The following is a 20,000-nucleotide window of genomic DNA, read 5'->3' as shown; positions in this document are numbered from 1 at the left end:
GTATCGTCAAACAGGGACAAAATGAAATCAACTGCTCTAACAAAGCTTATAAATAAAAAGATGTACGGAAATTCAAAACTCAAATAATAAATGAGACAGTGATCTCAGGTACCAGCATGAAAACAGCTAAAATGAGACTCGGAATAAGGCAATAAAGAAACCAGACAGAGAAGTGACATATAATTAAAATTAAATCATAAGAGTAGTGGAAGATTTTTACAGGGATCTTTACAACTCAAATGAACAGCCACAGATAGAAGCGAATGTGGTCACTACAGATGTACAACAGAAGAAATAAAAAGAGCACTTAAAGGCATGAGGAGAGGTAGAATACCTGGTGAAGACGGAGTTAGTAGAGACTATAACAGATGCAAGAGAAATTGTAGCAGTGAAACTAGCCCTTTTTTTTTTTTTTTTTTTAACAAATGCCTTTTGATACATAAAAAAAGGGAATAGAAAGGATCTAAAAACTATCATCCCAAAAGCCTCCTTTCAGTTACTTACAAACTGCTCACAGAAGTCATCACAACTTGCATCTCTGACAGTCTGGATTCTAACCAGCCTAGAGAAAAGGCAGGCTTCCGCAGTAGATTCTCTAAAACTGACCACATCCACATGCTCACCTAAATAAGAGAAAAAGTAAACGAATATAGGAAACCCCTGTGTATGGCATTCATCGATTACGAAAAGGCATTTGAATCTGTACAAATACCAGTAGTACTAGAAGCTATTCGAAGACAGGGAGCAGAGGAGGTATATTGTAATATATGAAAAGTTATATACGAAGATGGGGCAGCAACTATCAAGCTCCACACAGAAACCAACACGGAAATACCAATTAAAAAAAGTGTTATCCTGGGCGATACCATCTCACCAAAATTGTTTCAGCTTGCCTTGAGGAAATATTCAAGAGGCTAAAATGGAACGGAAAGGTTATCAAAATAGGAAATGAATAACTATACAATCTAAGATTTGCATAATATTGTTTTCTTCAGTGAATCTGCAAATAAAATAACGCAACTAATAAATGATATGAATAGAGGAAGTCTGAAAGTCGGACTTAGGATGAACCAGAAAAGACTAGGATCATGTTCAACATTAGAGGCTCAAGTCAAACAGATACATGTACAAGACAGCGCTAGAGGTAGTGGACAAATATATATACCTAGGGCAACTAGGTATATATATTTGGAAATCAAGCGATGCATCAGTCTAAGCTGGAGTGCCTTCGGCAGACACAGAAGCATACTAAGAGGCTCCTTGCCATTGTGTTTAAAAAAGTCTTTAACCAATGCATCCTCCATTATGACCTATGGGTCAGAAACCAAATTACTGGAGAGGAACTAGTAAGTGCCCAGAGAGGGATGGAGTGGTTGATGCTGGGAATTAGCCTCAGAGATCAGATGAGGGCAACGTGGATCAGGGAACAGACAAAAGTGGAAGACAGACATGGGAACATCAAAAAGAAAAAATGGCATTGGGCAGGTCATATATGCTGGAGACAGGACGGCAGATGGACAAAAAAAGTAACAGGCCGGGCTATAGATAACATAAAGAACCCAAGGGCCAGACCAATGACAAGATAGCGTGACGAAATAATGAAATTTGGTAGCCAAGATTGGAAACAGGATGATGATGATGATGATGATGATGATGATGATGATGATGATGATGATGATGTTGATGTTGATGTTGATGTTGATGTTGATGTTGATGTTGATGTTGATGTTGATGATGATGATGATGATGATGATGATGATGATGATGATGATGATGATGATGATGATGATGATGATGATGATGATGTTGATGTTGATGTTGATGTTGATGTTGATGATGATGATGATGATGATGATGATGATGACGATGATGATGTATGTATATATGTATGTATGTACATATATATATATATAAATATATATATATACACACACACACACATATATATATATATATATATATATATATATATATATAAATATATATTAGTAAGATAGGTGTGTATATATAATTCAATGTTTCCTCTGCAGTCCATAAAACCTTTAAAAGTTAATTGTGAACTGGATATTTATGTTACTTGGACAGATAAAAGGAAAAATGGAATGAAGTAGAACATGGAAACAGATGGTCACAAAATCTCCAAATATTTAGTCAGATGAAACTGTATACGTTATATGATATCTGATCAAAAATTATCCCCTGCTGGCCTTTAAAAGGAAAACTTTTCTACATGAACTGAGGAAACTTTCATCCCCTTCAAAGTAACCCTCTTAGTCTTCTTAAAGATTCAGCCAAGAGGTCTCACCATGGCCGGAAACATTTTTCGAAGTCCTTAATTTAGATCCTCAAGAACTGTCTTCCCGCATTTCCCTTCAACAGCGAGGATACTCCACAAGGTGACACCATGAACTGGGAATATTATCTGGGAAATCTGCATAAAGAAACCGAGTGAGAGGCTTGGGGGCAAAGTCCCAAGGTAAGGAAGTGCTATATGACATCAAAGGTCATATGGCACTATGGTAAAGTAGAGTAGTGAAAAGGTTAAGGACCGAGTTAATGATTAAGGTAAAGTTACAGGTTGAACAGTAGCAGAGGGTAGTATGGTAGTGAAAAGGGTAGAGAGGGGGAGCTGATGGGGTATAGTGTAAGTTAAAGGTTATTAGAAGGGAAAGGAGTCAAGGGAGTAGGGAGTAGTATGATAAAGTATTGAGGAGAAAACAGCAAAAATGAGTTTAACAGTTAGTATTGGACAGAACAAGGGGATGAAAAAGAGAAGGATAAGGCAAGGAGGAGAATAAAAGCCCGTTCAAAATTCGTGGAGCTGAAAGCGGAGTCCAAAGTAGGGGTGATCACAAACCTTGGGCCTCAGTCCCCATCTCAAAGAAAATGACAAGCAAGGGAGGGGGGGGGGGGGTACTTATTGATCAGCCCTCATACATATACTAGTGGCTAAAAAGACTAAGCAGTGTATCAAAATTGGTTATCTACTCTATACTGTGTATTTACCAACACTAAATAATCCCCTTTCCTATTTGTCGGATAATAAATGAAAATGAATATTTCATACATCATAAACTTTATTTTTAACTTTTTTAAGTTCACATCATCATATCAGATAAGAAAAAAAAATATACTTTCAGAACCCTGTGAACAATACTGGTATAAGTACTTTACATGGTTTCACGGTACATTTCCAGTCTATAAATGTCAACTATGATTTGAATTGCAACAATTTAGCAGCTTTGAAGAAATCAACTGGAAAAAAAAGAAAAAAAGAAAAAAAAAAGGAGAAAAAATCATAATATGTTCTCAAAACAGCATTTCCTACTCATTCATATATGGTATTAAGAGCATATATTTGTGCTTTCTCTTATTTTCTGCTCTCTATAACACAGGTCGTTAACTTAAAAATATATGAACACATTAGGAATGAGATCTGAATTAATCATCTTGGCAGTTCTCCATCTTTTCTACCTTCATAACCTTATTCAAATTATGCCTGTTATTTCAATAGTAACCTATTCTCTGATTTCACAACATATATACTAAGTTTAGTAACAGGCACCATTGTATTTTCAATTCGTATGTACATGATTGTTCAGATAGTCTGTGAATTATGCTTTTAAATGGATTCTAAGCAGGTCTCTAATATACTTAAAAATAATTATAAGAAACATTTTTTGTTGCCATTTTCTTGATATTTACATTTCATCTGAAAAAAAAAGTTCATCCCCCTCTCAAAGATTTCATTAGAAAATAAATTTCCTATAGTTCCTAGTATGAAACTATTATTCCTCTTGACTTGTAAAATACACGTACACAAAAGTTTTATCAAACTTCAGGGAAAATATAGGTAATAGTATTACTTATTTTTCTAAACATGACTCTTTATTCACTAACGAGGAGAAAATGTTCATGCATGAAGGATGGACACGTGAACTTCTAATGGAACTAGGGCAACACACAATAGTTCTCTTTGTAACAAATTTCTTTCAGGTATCGTATGTGATCCAGTTAATTCCTAGTTGCAAATTGTGTTCTTTATCAAAAGCATGAGAGAGCTAAGAATATCACATTCACAAATAGACAAGAAAATACATCCATGTTACCAAAGCTAGTTGGAGAAAGAATTGAAGAAAAAGGATATGAAAGGAATGAAATCGAGAGAATTGATTAGTACAAAGAGGTAAAAAAACAAACAAAGACATTACCCCAGTAATCAACAATAAATCAAAATTATGTTATCGGAAAATCCATGACAGAATTGGCAATATTCAAGTAAAAACAACAAATGGTAAAAAGGTATATTTCACAAAAAGGATCTAGACTGACCGAGAAGTTAACAATGACAAACCTAACGGAAACGCTCAAGTACGGGATATCATTATAAAAAGGGGGTCATAAAAATTACTTGGCAATAGGACATGCCTAAGTAGTTGGCACAGATACCAGACACGACATAGAAATACGCCATTTTCTTTCCATGTATATATATATATGAAAAAAAAAAAAAAAAAAAAAGGCCTTGATGAATTCACATAACAGGAAGGCACATTACCAAAAAAAGAAGAAAGAAAAAGAGAAAAGAAAAAAAAAAAAAAAAAAAAAAAAAAAAAAACAAGGAGGATAGAGAAAAGGCAAAACTTTTCTTTTATATGTGTTATTAATGAAATCCTCCCTCTGTCGTCTCGTGTGCGAAGAGGATGGGTATGAAAGATATTCACAGTGAAAGAGCACAAATAAAGTCCAGTTCAGATGATGGATTTTTACTGCCATGAAGAGATGTTACAATTATGCTAATGGGGAAAAAAATAAAAATAAAATAATGATATGTTTTGAAATGTAATAACAAGGAAATATATATGAAAATTAACAACCATCAAGATAACAATAACAAGGTGAGGAAATTGTGAAACATCTGAAAAAAGCTACACTGGGTATTTCGTTCAGGTGAAGCATCACTGTAAAAATATCACGGAAATGTCACTTTAATTTCGGATATAAAACGACAAGTTCTCATCATATGAATGCTATTCTACAACCAAAATTTTTTAAACGTTCAACACATCAGTCTGCAACCTTTTACCCTGTGCAGCTTCCTCATACTCTCAAATTTGAAAAAAAGTTTTTTTTTATTTTTTATATTTAACAGACCAAAGCACTTGAACAATCAACATTTCAATAGAGTATAATAGCAACTTTTAATTCTAAAAAATAACAGCATAAGAAAAAAAAAAAAAATCAGATAATGAAAACTTTAAGAAAGAAATACATATATATAAAAAAAAAAAGGAAACAAAACCATAATGATAAAAAGAAGACCAGTGAAGTTGCCTTTACTACAATTGATGTTCAGTCAGCTGTCCATTATTCAGATGACCAAATGCATTTTCAGATGTACAATTGGAGACTGAATTCACAACCTGTCCTTTTTTTTTATTATTATTATTATTATTCAGGTTACATTTATTGTCTTCAGAATTACAATAATAAATTTGACGGTCTCCTAAACAAGTGTTGTAGTAAAGAGCAATAAGAAACAAGTGTAATAACTTTTTCTTCTAAAACATCAAAATGTATTAAAGAAAATAAAACAAATATAACCCAAAAAAAGGATTTTATCCCAGTTCGAGATGCAACACACAGCATTTTTAAAACATTATCACTTTTCCATGAACCAAAGTTACACATTTACATAAAACAGAAAGAGTAAAACAAAAACAAAATTGCATATGAATCCATTCTGTTGTCTGTCTGCTAATACAACACAGTTGTATCCACTCAGAAAAATTAATTTAGGATACACATACTGTGGTACGAGCAGCCAACAATGTAATGACGAGGAATTACAGAAGCATCAACACCAGCAATATTGCTTGCTTATGTAATCTCGGGTTGTATAGCAATTTGTGATTTTGATTTGTTGATCTACTGTCCCTTCTTTGTTGCTCCGCGGTTCTTCCATGCCAGAATGAGCTTCCATGCGAAAATGAGGGTGAAGATATGGACTTGCATTGCTATCATGATGAAGCTGTACCATAGGACAGCAACAGGATATCCCTGGAAGTAAAGAAAAGTTTCTTGTTAATGCATGTTTATATTGTATAACCATTCACAATGAGTGTGGCTGTGGGTATATTTATGCATACTACCCACAACCACACCTACAGCCACACATAAACATAGACATTGTATTTCTCTAATAAAACAAGTGATTCATCCCAATCACCTTCTCCACCAGAAATGGACTGAGAATGACTGGGCTTCTACTGTAATATATCCCATGAGAAAAATAATGTATAAGGTTTGAAATTGGAAAGACAAGGGCAGCTTGGGCCTTATCGATTCTGTCTTGATTCCTGACCACACTAAGTCCAGAAATGTTTTTTTCGTAGGCATAAAGTGAAGTACTGCAGAAAGTGAAATTCATTTCTTCCTGAAACCACCTTAAGGGGACTGTCCTAAATGAGGGGGGGTTAAAGGGTCTAATTGAGTTAGCTAGCCTATGTTATACATACAAGAATGAAGCAAATACCAAAGGGGTGTTTGAGACAAAACCAGTTTATTTCTTGGGAGGTGCAAGGGCATAAGCGCCGACAGGCAAACTTCGGACACAGGTAACTAGAACCAGGTACACCTGCATGGACTTTTCCTTGTTGCAATCTTTCATATGGCATTTGATAATGACATTTCACATAAATATGAATTCGTGAATATCCAAAGAACACTTTTATACCAATATCAGTAAAAATGAAAATCACAATGATTTATGAAAAAAAATTTTGTGATTTTTTCTTAACCCAATGGCGACGGGTCACGGCTATCGCCGTCATAACAATACGCACGATGTGCGGCGTGCGGCTGTCCGCAGCGGCGCCGCGCCAAAACGCCCCGAGGCAATGATTCGGCTTGAGGGACCGATATCACGCGCTCAGAGTCGGCGCGCTGCCGCCGTTCGCCAGAGCGTAGAGTTTTTTTTAATTTGCTATACCCGGCGCCATTGGGTTAAAAAATGTGAGTTTTGTGTACTTTTATGCTTGAAATATGCTTCCATTGAGACACTCTAGTAATATGCTGTAGTTTATGTAGGGGTTCTATATTTGTACCGAATACGAAGCAATAATGTTACAAAACAAAATTATAACTAATGATAATATTTTGGTTTGGAATAATTATAGTGGTTTGTACCGTCCACTGTCGGCAAATTTGTTTTGATTTGAAATTTGTCGTTTCCAATATAAAGAGCACTTCAATACAGAGGCCACCCTATGGTAGGAAATTTCAACTTTGGAAAACAAGTGAAATATTTATCATTTTATTTTGAAGATGATAGTACCTAATGATACCCACTCAAAGATAAAAAGTACATCAAATTTTGATATTGGTCTTATCCATTTGTTTCGTAAGGAGTTCATATGGCTAACACACCCTTTTCATGCTTTTCCAGTAAAAAATGCAACCTCAGGAAGATACCGTTGGGCGTAGGTACCATAAGAACGAAAAGTACCGACCCCACCCATGCGTCTGATAATTTTGTTCACTTAATTGCAAAGATAATGGGCTATAATTAATAAATGCCAACATTTTAATGGTCTTCCATGCCTTCTTTTTTTTTTTTTTCTTTCTTTTACAAATATCAATAAAGAAAATGATTTTATCTGGGGCAAATAATATTTTTTCTTAATGTAAAAAAAGTCGGTTTACTCCTGTAGTGTGACATATTCTTGAGTACAAGAACGCACCCAAATTCACGGATCCACATATGCGAACGGGTGATGGCCATGTTACCACCTGGGGTTTGTTTCCTTTGTCCTATCTCAAGGTCATGTCCTATCTCAAGGTCATGTTTCAGTAATTCCTTTCATAAGCCAACAGACTGACCCAGGTTCGTAAAATTCGAGAGCCTCCATATCTAACTATTTCTTCCACCATGCCCTGATTTTAGAATTTCGAAAAAAAAGAGAAAAAAAAAAAATTATATATATATGTATGGCCAAAGAATTGAAAATATAGATCACAATGACTGTCCAAAATAAAAAGTAAATGGGAAATAAAAAATGAGAGAATGATATGACCTTCCCGTAGAGCTGATCAAACTGAAGAATATTCTTAGGTAGTTTGGGGATAAATTCAACCAAAGGGCCCCCCAAAGCGCTACGAGCTGGTGATTCGGCTTGATGTACTGAACTCCCGCGCTCAAAGTCGGCGCGTTGCCATTGATCTCCAGAGCTTAAGATTATTATTATTATTATTATTATTATTATTATTTTTTTTTTAGTTTTTCTCACCCATCATCAAGGGATTAAAACAGATTATATACAGAGTTTAGTGAACTTACTGGAACTAAACAAGTATAAAGTTAAACAAAAATATCATTACTTGCAATGTTTTGAAAACAAGGAATATATAATATGGACAAGAGCTGCTCCTGGACACATTGAAACAAGAATAATTAATGTGACAGGGGAAGTGGCTCCTACACTATATATATAAAAATGCTCAGAGCTGTTTGAAATTCTGAACTCCTTATAAAATCTGGTAACAAGAAATATGGGAGGACATACAACCCCCCTCCTAAATCATTCAAATCATTCTTTCAATTATATCTTATCTAAAAATTATTTATCAATGAATATTAAATACAGATGTATTTACCCAGTGCCACTGGCAAAATGCACAGTTCATTGTAGTATTGTTTTGTAATACGTATCTATACATTAGTGGCTCCACAAATGTGCAGCTGCTAAGCAGTCAATTATTAGTCTACGTGCCCTCACCTGATTTCCCCCTTTTTTCTATAGCAATTGGTATTGATGCTATTATTATTACTTTAATGATTACAGTGTTGTCAGCAATACAAATAGCAATAAGAGATTAAACAAGATATTTCCAAAAATCAAACGCAAGGTTAAACAGGTTAGACTAAGCACTTGTGGAGCCATTAATATATAAATAAAATGAATAGACTAAACTCACTGTGGGCTTGGCATATCCATACATGCCATCCCCAATGGCATTGGGTTTATATCTATGCAAGCATCCAATTCAACTGTCATACTACTGTACTGTACTCACATTTTGTAAAACCAAGAGGGAATACTGTAGGCGTGGGCCTGAGTGAACACTGCTCATCATATCAAAACTTACAGACTTGTGTTTCTTGCCAATATCTGTCATCAATGTTACTTGGATGTGCAATCATAGAAACAATATTTCATTATCAATAATTTTTGATAAATGCTTGTAAGACGTGAAGTTGATCTCCTGTTGGCATATTTCTTAGCGATAACACACTGGGAGACGTCAGTTTTAGAGAAAAGTCCAGTAAGCTACTTTACTACACAGAATGCTGCGTTTAAGCCCCTTAACCCTCTGTCGCTAGGAAAACGTTGGATTGTTTTATGAAATGTTACTGCACATATAAGGTTCAACAAGTGTTTCGATACAAAGGAGTCCATTAGTACACCCGGTGACCTCACCTGATTTTACCTTTTGTTGAGTTTGCAGTAAAGACATATTCTTTACTAATGCTATCAATACTGGTGCTGTTATAATTATTATATTAGAGGCTATAATTATTATAACATTAATGACATTACTAATAGTTATATAAGATACCAGAAAATTTTACCGAAAATCAAGGGAAATTGTAAAAAGGTAGAACTGGTAATACTAGTAATTGGCTCATTGGTAACTAAGTACTTTTAGAGCTATCTATGTGTAAAGACAATTAATAAAGTAACTCACAGTGGGCATGACATGTCTATACATGCCATGACCCAGTGGCATCAGATCTCTCTCTCTCTCTCTCTTTTTTTTTCTTTTTTTTTATGTATTTTGTGTTTATGAGAAAATTAAACAAATGATTAGAACCACTTCCAACAGCTGTTTACATGAATTTCAAGAAAGAAAGAAAGAAAGAACGAAAACAAAAAGAGAGATCAATTTTGGAAGAGTTGCCAAGACGGATTCTATATCCAGTTGTGAATTATATGATAAAATCACTCTGAAGTTGTAGAAAACTTCTAAAGAATGTCTCATTTCTGCTAGAATCACGCACAACTCATTGATGGCAAGTAAATACACTGTCACCAATGTATCAGTTACTGGTCCTACCTGATCTCATCTATTAATCCTTTTTCTTTACACCCCCCCCCCCCCCATCTTATTTTCTATCTGTTACTGCTAAAAGTACTGATAATAATATAACAATCCTAATGTCAATACTACTAACAATACTGATAATGATAATAATATTAGACAAAAACAAAACTACTGCAGCCAGTACAATTACCAGGTGCCAGTGGGTTTAATAGATGAAAATGGGGTTGGAAGTTAAGTGACCAAGATAGCCAACAGCCAGAAAACTTGTATTTATCCACGGCAATTCCTATGAGCATCATTTACACTCGAGAGATACGAAAGGAAATTCCATGAGCCTCTTTACAAATTTCAGCCTTGGAACTTAACAAACTCCACATTGATATCCTAGGGTCACCAAACTCAAGTCTATTTCTTTCCTTTACCCAAACACATACTTCATAACCCATTAGCTGCGGAATACGGCTATTGGCCTGTAATGCGAGGGTCTTGGTGCGTATTGCCAGTTTCCCCCTAATTCATGCACAACACTGGATACCTATTAGCTTATACTTTTATTTCATTAAAAAAAAGAAAAAGAGAAGAAGGAGAAGGAGAAGAAGAAGAAGAAAAAAAGTAAAGTTAAAGTTTTCCTTCACTTTAAGTGCTTGTGTCTAACAGGGACATCTAAGAAACGTCACTACTATCATAGAAAGATAAACTCCATCTGACCAGCAGTTGGCACGCTGTATGTCATGCTGTGGTGTCAGCTGCAACTTGGTCCATTACAGCCATTGCTAATATCAGTTAAAATATCCCCAAGCCTTGTTGATTCACCAACCTGCCATAGCTGTAGACCTGCAGGCTCCTCCTCAGAGCAGTATTTAAGGAATTCGGAGAAATAGATCATGGCAGCCAAGAGAATGGGCACCGTTGAGAAGAGGTTGATAAGACCAAAGTATATCTGGAAAACAAAGGTAAACATAAGACAATAATAGGAGGATAATCTGAAAGCAATAAAGTGAAGCTTGTATGTAAAAACAACTGAAGTTTGTATATATTTTACACACACATTCTCTCTCTCTCTCTCTCTCTTACACTCCCCTCTTTCCATATTTCACTCCCCCTCTCCCTCTTTCACTCCTCCCTGACTCTCTTTCATCCCCACTCTCTCTGTCTCTCCCCCACTCTTTCTCCTTTACTCTTCCCCCAATCTCTGTCTCTCACTCCTTTCCCACCCCCTCTCTCTTCTTCTTTCCCTCTCCATCCCTCTATTTTTTCATCTATGCAACCATGAACTGAAGTCAGCTTACCTGTAGAAGCAATACTCTATTTTTTCTTATAGCCATCAGGCCGAGGAAACTGGCAAGGGATCCGACAAGCCACACATATTCCCATTTGAGAGGCTGAAATGATCAAAAGGTTATCAAAAACATTCTTTATACTTACATGTATATCAGTTTTAAGGTGTCAGTTAATAAAAGAAAAAAAAGAAAAAAAAGGAAAAAAAAAAAAGTGTTGGAAAAGTTAATCTAAATAAGGAGAAAAAAAAAAGAAAAAAAAAAAGAGGGGGGGGGGGTAATATATTATCAATAACATTCAGCTTGGCAATAAATACCTGCGGAACTTCTAATTCTTCAATTTCGAGTACGAATATGTCTAGTCTGTCGAGAAAGTCGGGAACCATCTTCACCACCATCAGGAGTGCCAGGAGGAGGTGTGAAAACACGCATTTTCTTAGCCGTCCTTTGTTCAGCACACTGCCAAAGATGTAACAATTGTAAAACATGATATAACATCTACACCCAAGCAGTAGAAAAAGTGATAAATTTGCTTTATAGTCTTTACAACATTCCCATAATTAATTTCCTATCATTAGTTAAAGAAAGGCAAAGAGACACAAGTGATGCCCTTCATTACTTTACTGTTTTAAATATATACAGACATAATGGCAAATCACATAGAATAAACCCTGCAAACATAAGAACATTTTAACAACTCTTTCAATATGGAGATATCTAGAATAATAATTTCTTGTGAACATCATAACATGCAAACTGAAAGTGAGACAAGTCTTCATGGGTAAATGAGATCGGTGGGTTCAACGTATATAATGACTTGGGATTTATTCAGAACAGAATATGATCTGTTTTCATGATGCTGTCCTGTCACCTACTTGCTGACACCCCATCCATCACCAGTGGTATGAAGAAATAAGATAGAATGGTGACTACATTGCTTTTATAAAGGTTCTGTTATATCTGGTCTAAACAACAAAAAGATATAGCTGATATCGTTTTAGCCATGAGTATGTCTGCATTGACAAAGCAGGTTTTATTATAAGCTAAAGCTTTAATAAGAAATTTTGATAAAATCTATAACTTTGTTCAGTATAAGAATGTGTCTTATGGACACTGTGACAAAGCTTTAACAATTATTTTCCCAATTTCAATAATACACTACCTCACGGAACACATATTGATATTGAAGCAGTCTGTTACTATAACAGAACTGCCAACTCTCATGAGATCCATGAAATACAATGTATAAAATACATTATCTAAGATACATAGTCATTTAAATACTGGAACTTTATCTACAGAATCCCTTTACAAATGTTCTCTGGCTGTTGCTTAGGAAGTGAGCCAAAATATCATGACAACCATTAACCAGTTCCATCTTGCCCCTTACTGATCCCAATAAACTATTTTTACTTCTTAAAATTGGATGGATTGCTGAATATGTAAACTCTTCCTTTAAGTGAAGAAGAAGAAGACAAAAAAGAAAATGAAGCACATATCTATCTGCTAGAAAGATTTGAATACCAAAAGATGGTTGGGTAACATTAAACCATAAAACATGAGACAAGTCGAGTGACACAGATCACTAAAATGTAGATCATATTATGAAATACACGTGAACAGAAATAAAAAAAATCAAGGAGTTATAAGGAACAAACTCCACAGAAATTCAATAGCATGTGCCTGGATGAGTTAGTGAGGGTACTTGGGCATTTCCATGTAGAACACAGCAGTCAACAGGAAATGAATAGAACAAAAGTAAAAGTAAAAGTAATAGTAAAAGTAAAAGTAAAAAATCAAATGAAAAAAAAAAAAAGAAAAGAAAAGAAAAAGTCTTGTACACCGCTGGTTTATTTCCTCCTTCTAAAATGGTTCAGTTTTTTAAAACATACGAATAGGTCATCCTCCAAAAGTTTGTTAATGCTGCTGACACCAATGTCATCTTGCATCTATCAAGAGTGAATTTTATCAAAGGGCAAGGAAGTGCGGGAAAATCTCGCCCTTATCAACTGTGAAAGGTAAGAAAAACAAGTCAATAAGGTCACGAACCACCCAACCAATACAGAGGGACCAAGGGTTTATGCCAGGGAGGTGTCACCATGCAATTATGACTAAAAGAATCAGGAACTGAAATGTTTTACTAAGGTTGTTTTTTTTTATCAGTCACAGCGGCTTTTTTTTTTTTTTTTTTTTTTCTTCTCCCTTGCTCTGCTTTGCTTTATTGACATTGTGAACTTGGCATGAAATGTTTCCTAACATTAATGATTTGACCAAAGACATGACTTCTTAAAAGCAAAAAAAAAAAGAAGAAAGATGAAAATTTAATCTTCCTGAAGTCTACCACCCTCTCTGGCACAGTGAAGAAGACAGTTGAGTTTTCATTCCACTGATGCAAACAATTCTTCTCATTGAACATGCACAGAACACCCAGGTAGAATACTGTTATATAGAGGGTTGGAGGGATCTTTACACCACACTCAGGCAAACTGCCTGGACTTACTGGCCTAATATCACCCAAAGACACTATATTTCATGTCATCCAGCATTATATAACTCCTACATTAACCAGCAAGTTCTATGCAGTAATATTAGACCAGTAAAGAGACGACAGGGGCCTGCCTTATCACTTACACTTCTGACACTTTCTTCTTGAGAGGCCAGCTGTAAGATTCAAACAATAATGTGAGTTACCTTCCCCTGTAGCCCATTCTGTTACTGGTACAGAACTAAGAAAATCTGAAAGCTTATTAATCATCTTGGACATAAAGTCTGGTCTATTTAGTCAATATCCTTTTGTGCCAATACTTTTTTCTGACTGTTCTGTTAATATTTTACATGTTGAAAACTTAATACAGAAAAACAAGAAATCAACTTCCATACTCCTAGAGGATATTATTATTTATTGCCACAAAACCAAATGCATAAAAAATCCAGAGTATTACAGGATTCTAATTTAAACTACTCTTACTGAGGTATCTTTCCTCCAAATATGGAAAACTATCAACACGGCACACAGTAAGACAAAGTAAAGCATATAATGAACATCTATCTCTAAGAGAAGAAGGGTAGAGGATGAGGGAAAGTATAAGCATCTTTACACTCCACAAAAACCTATTAAGTCTCCTGCAAATATTCAAGGTGTATTGCCAAAGTTCAGCAGCAGCGCAATTATCAAAGGGAGGGCCATCTGGGTATACATCACTTCAACAGATTTGGCAGCAACAACTGACACTTCAAAAGAGCTACCTGAACTACTGGTCCTTCTTGACTGGGGTGGAGATAGAGAGTTACTGTGCTGAAACTGACAGTGATGATTGTATCGAGGAAGGTTGGGTGATTGACAAAAGATTTATGAAGATGCTCCACTTCGGTCATGCAGTACTTTCATTATGCAGATGTTTAGTGTGTAGTACAAGGCATCCATAGCTACTTTTAACCATGAAACAAGATATTTATTTTAAGCATTCAAGATTAACATCAAAATTATGGATTATCATTCCCATTACAAAATTCCAATTGTTTTTTCCTATAGTAAGAAATAATGATTAAGAATGCTGGTATTTTCAACAAACACCGTGAAAGGTAATCAAGCCACCCTTATCATTCTCTGCTCCTTTCCAATCTTTAGAGTAAAAGAGAGAAGTCATTCATGATGAAAAAAGAATATATCACAGCTGATGATAGTTGTTCTGATGAGTACTGATAAAAGAAGTGCCAGCATCAACTTATTTCCACTTGACTTGATATAATCTAAATCTTGTCCTATTTCTCATTTCTTTCTTTTGACTGACAAAATGTATTAGGAAATGATAAAGGAGTATTCATTTTAGTAATAAGTTTAAAGAATTTGAAGATCTTTACAATTACCTATATGATTAAATTGCATACTGTTATCTCAACACACAGATATCAAACAACCTTGAACTGTTTCTATGAGATAAGAGGAAGTTGTATAAAAATACGGCACTGACTGCTGCTTTAGCCATCTTGATAAAGGTTAAGAATTCTCACACTGAAATAGTTACAGTAATCACCTATTTGCTACCACCTAGCTGTATTTCAATAGTAAATGGGGATTATCCAGCATGTGTGGCTAATTGTGATCACAATTTCTTTTCATTTTTATTATCTAGTACATTTTTTATGTTACAATGTAGAGATACACCATGTATGGTGTTGACATGTACATGTGTATATGTTTACATGCACACAAACCACAAACAGATCCCTAAATTAATTATATAATATATGTAGCTTTTGTCAGTCTTTTAAACTGCATGGTGGCACAACTAACTACAAAGGTTGGCGATCAGTATGGGTTGGGATAGTGAAAAGTGTGCAGTGGACTTGCAAAGAGAAGTGCATGTCTGTCAATCAGCTGCCTACTTGCTAGTCTTAACAATATGACTGTAGCTTTTATCCATAATATACATGATGGGTCCTGCATGCATGAAAAATGAGAAGCATGGGAAGTACATGCTTTATATGACCCTTTCAAAACCGAAGAGAGACTTCAAGCTGACTTCTGAGGGCTGTATCAAATCAATGACTGGAGTTAGGGCAATACAAACTGATAACTACTTAATACAATATAATGTAATATACATTTAGCTTGACTGTGCATGGCATGGATATTTGCCAACCAGCATGTCGACTTAGTACATCAAGGGAAGAGTAATGTTACTTGGTGTGAACAGGTTGAAATTGAGTCTGACTTCACTTTATGAGCTGTATGAAGTTTGTTGGAAAATTTAATAATACTCTATAGGGGAAGTGCATCTTCTTAACGTCTAAAAACTGAGGACTTACAAGCATGACCATTCATTCTTCTCATAACTCAAAGAACTCTTTTGTGTAGGACGTGATAAAATAGTGTTTATAATATTATCATATATTATTTCATACTTCTACATTTCACTATAGCATTATGTCTTGACTAAATTCCAAAATGTCAACTGGAGGCCATGACACGACTTTAATAATAAGGAACGAGAGAAAGAAAAAGGAAAGATTATCAAGAAAACATACATTTATAATAGATTACAGATCATACGCACAATAATATTGGTAAAATATCACACTCTTAGCCCTCTATTAAAGCAAACACCCCCTATGAATGGTAAAATAACTACCCAATAATAATAATAAATGCAAGTTAATTCATGACTACAAGGAAGATGCAGAGAAAAGAAATATTAGAGGGTAAGTATGAATTAATTTGGACAATATCTCTTTGTATTCAAATATCCAAGTTCTGAAAAGAGGTCATATGGAATGTTATTCATTGCAATACTAATAATATTAATGCAAAGGAGTTATGATAAAAAAAATATATATATAAAAATAAAGTAAAAATAATAGAAATGTACTTGGTTAATCCACATTACTGATATATCTGAAAATATACTTGCTCTTTTCACATGTCAATGAAAAATGACATAGTTATTTGTGACAACTTGACATGACATTCCTTATGTCAAAATTATGCATGTATTTATAACTAATCAGTAAATATTCCCCATTTGTGAAACATTTAAGCGATGGGATGGATTGTGCTACGCATGTCCACAAGAAAGTTGCTGTGATCTGTGACGGAAAGCTTTCTATCATTAATTGAACTTGAATATAGCACATTATCATAAAACTCCACATTTTCCGAGCCTGGCACAAGGCAAATAAACCTCTGCCACCCTTCCTTCAAAATATGGCTGGAGGAGGAGTGTTGGCCTTTGTCGGAGTATCGACAGGCACAGAGCTTACACCAATATCGGGGCCATACTTCCAAACTGTTGCCATATATTCGTATAAATTCCCTACATTCATATTTATTACAAATTGCATTTGGATAGGTTTCAGGCAGTGCATATTAAATAAAAGTGGAAATTTGTACTTCAATTATGTTTACAACCGATTTCGTATACTTTTTATAGCTAGTAATAGTACCCTTACACTTAACCCTTATTAAAAATCCCCCTCTACTCTCTTAATCATTCGCTCAAACACTTAATTAACCGGCAGCGAAAGAAAAAGTAGGAAACAACGCCCAAAATCAAGGAATGGAGAACTTCCTCCTTAGCAACAAGTTAGTCTTAAGCCCCAACATGGCAGCTCCATATGGCCACCCTATTCTACGGCTAATATAGGATTACCGGACCGTTTAGCTTTGTTCTAATTGTCAGGAGGAGGCTTACAGTCCACTACAACTGGTGATTGGGGAGAAAGGAATTTGTCATGAGTAAATTAAGAACTTATTCATTGGCAGAGGCAGTTTCTTCATTAGCGAGTCTGAACATATGGCATAGGTTCAATAACCTGCCATTCCGAGTTTGGAGGTTTTTATTACATAACTCCCATACGGTGCCCTCCCCTTCCCCCCCCTCGCGTCCGCATGACACAAGGGCCCCATGCGGGCAGCTGGGCACGTGGCGAGTCGTGCCCCTGCCTTCCCCGACCCCATTCTGGACATCATTTAACGGCGGTAATAGAAATATAAAGGAATCGACAGATTGTTGCAGCGGGACTGCCCAGCGAGAGTGCCAGGGAGGTGCCAGGTGGCGGGTGCCAGGAATACTCGGTCGAGGCGGCATCGCGTTACACTCACCTAATCTGGTAGTGGGAGGCCACAGTCTCCCTGTGCACGAAGTCCGTGCCGTCCGTGCCCGCCACCATGGGCCCGTCGCGAGACGCCATCCTCGCCCGCCGTCCTGCTCTCTTCCAGCCTCAGAAGTGCCCCGGGGACGAGTCAGGGACAGGGAGGAGGAGGGAGCGTGCCCCTCCGGCGTGCTTCCTCGGCCGAGTGACGCCCGGACGCCGGCCGCCGCTCGCGCCGCAGAGAACGGGCTCGCCGCGTGGCGCGCAGGGGGGACTCTGCACTTCCGCGACACCTCCCCGCCGTGGGCATGGCTGGGCAGGGCTGTTTGAGGGCATGGCCTTGTGGGTGGTGGGGGGGGGGGGTGCAGGGGGATGGATGTTGTCAGGGTGGTCATCGTCTGCGTGTCCGTCGTTTATGAATAAGGTTTGGGGTTTGTATGTTTTGCGGGGAGAGGGAAAGGGGGAAGGGGTAGTTGCTGGTCAGTTTAGGGATTGTGTGGTTGATGAATATATAACAATAAAATAAGTAAATAAATGACTATATATATAAATAAATATATATGTATATGTATATATATATATTCTTAAATATTGTGTAGCCTGGGTATATCGTCCCTACGAAAAAATGTATTGCTATATAGGATAAATTCGGGAAATTTGTGTCATCTTTGGTAAATAGAAACAGTTCATGTAGATTTAACAAACCCCGTATGGCTTGCAATACAAATGCAATCTTTCCTGAATTTCCAATAGAGAGCTTGATGAACATATCTTGAGTGGGTGAGAAGGACTGGGTATTTTGTGGAAGAAATAGATATGTCTGTGTATCTGAATAGCTGAATATTCAATCTATTCTGAGATGGACATTTCCGAGGCAGTTTATGTGACAGAATTAAGACCTACGAAGACGGAAAAATAAAAAGAGAATATGCAATATTTCCAAATCTATTTTTGAAACATTTATGCATTTTTTAAAACGAGAACAGAGAAAAGATTGGCGTGGTTTCTCTCGTCAAATATTGCAGTTTGTAATTTTGTTGTTAGTATATTTAGATCTTTCTCTGAATGCTAAAGATTTCCATGTTAATTTTATTCTTTGTTTTACTACAGTCTATAAATTCTTCTTTGTTAAAACCAATATCATAATTGCTGTGTGATATGGTCTATAAGTGTATAATTTGTATTATATTAGACAAGATCATAAATAAGTTTAAAAGCATTTGTTTTATTACTTCTCATGCAGACATTTTAAATCTTTTTTTATTAAAGTAAATCTCTGATGCTTTTAAGTAGAAATTCGCTATCGTATTCTGTCCATTCATGGCGGAAATAAATTAAACTATTGGCAGCGAAACTTCATTTGAAGATTACAAAAATGTCATTACAGTAGGAAATTTAAAGGGTCAAGGATAGTGCTAAGTAGTCATTAGTTTTGAATACAGTTTGTTGAACAAACTATCTGATTCAAAGATAAATTTGTGATTCCCTGGAACTTTGGCGAAGGAAAATGGTGATTTATTATTGTTATTATTATTATTATTATTATTATTATTATTATTATCATTATTATTATTACTATTATTGTTATTGTTACTATTATTATTATTATTATTATCATCATTATTTATTATTATTATTATTATTATTATCACAACTTGCCCTATCATCTTTCTAAAATATTTTGATGTTAGCACAAAATCCAGTTATGTTTTACAAAGACGATTGTATATATAAAAACAAAAACAAAAAACAAACAGACAGAAATAAAAGTAACAAGAATCTTTACGCAGCTCTTCAGAATTATTCGGACTATTGAACTAGTAACATGTTCCATTAATGTTCATGTATCCTGGCCTCCACAATTTTCGTAATAACATACATACATGAGGATACGTGTAGCCTTACTAAATGGCGTGAACGACTGAATACTGAACATGAAAGCGTCTGGCATTGTATACGAAAACGAATATACCTTTTCCTGTCTCGCATGATTTTAAAAACTGTTTTATTCCATTTTACTTCTGTGCG

General features: G+C 35.7%; 1 protein-coding gene across 2 annotated transcripts; it reads right to left on the bottom strand.

The window, feature by feature from the left end:
• Positions 1-3,059: 3,059 nt before the first annotated feature.
• On the bottom strand, positions 3,060-18,223 carry LOC125044240 (protein jagunal-like). Of its 2 annotated transcripts, XM_047640782.1 has the most exons (6): positions 17,983-18,223; positions 14,013-14,042; positions 11,699-11,840; positions 11,394-11,486; positions 10,922-11,044; positions 3,060-6,060 (listed from the first exon to the last, which is right to left on the bottom strand). In XM_047640782.1, exons 1-6 carry the CDS (start codon positions 18,069-18,071, stop codon positions 5,929-5,931), a joined length of 609 nt encoding a protein of 202 aa, XP_047496738.1. In that variant the 5' UTR covers positions 18,072-18,223; the 3' UTR covers positions 3,060-5,928. The 2 variants fall into 2 exon arrangements, with proteins under 2 accessions (XP_047496738.1, XP_047496739.1); XM_047640783.1 differs by lacking the exon at positions 14,013-14,042 and having other exon boundaries at positions 17,983-18,220.
• Positions 18,224-20,000: the final 1,777 nt, after the last annotated feature.

This window comes from Penaeus chinensis, chromosome 35, assembly GCF_019202785.1.
Source record: "Penaeus chinensis breed Huanghai No. 1 chromosome 35, ASM1920278v2, whole genome shotgun sequence".
Classification (NCBI taxonomy): domain Eukaryota; kingdom Metazoa; phylum Arthropoda; class Malacostraca; order Decapoda; family Penaeidae; genus Penaeus; species Penaeus chinensis.
The sequence above is the reverse complement of the archived record's forward strand: the minus strand, read 5'-3'. Positions and strand labels throughout refer to the sequence as shown.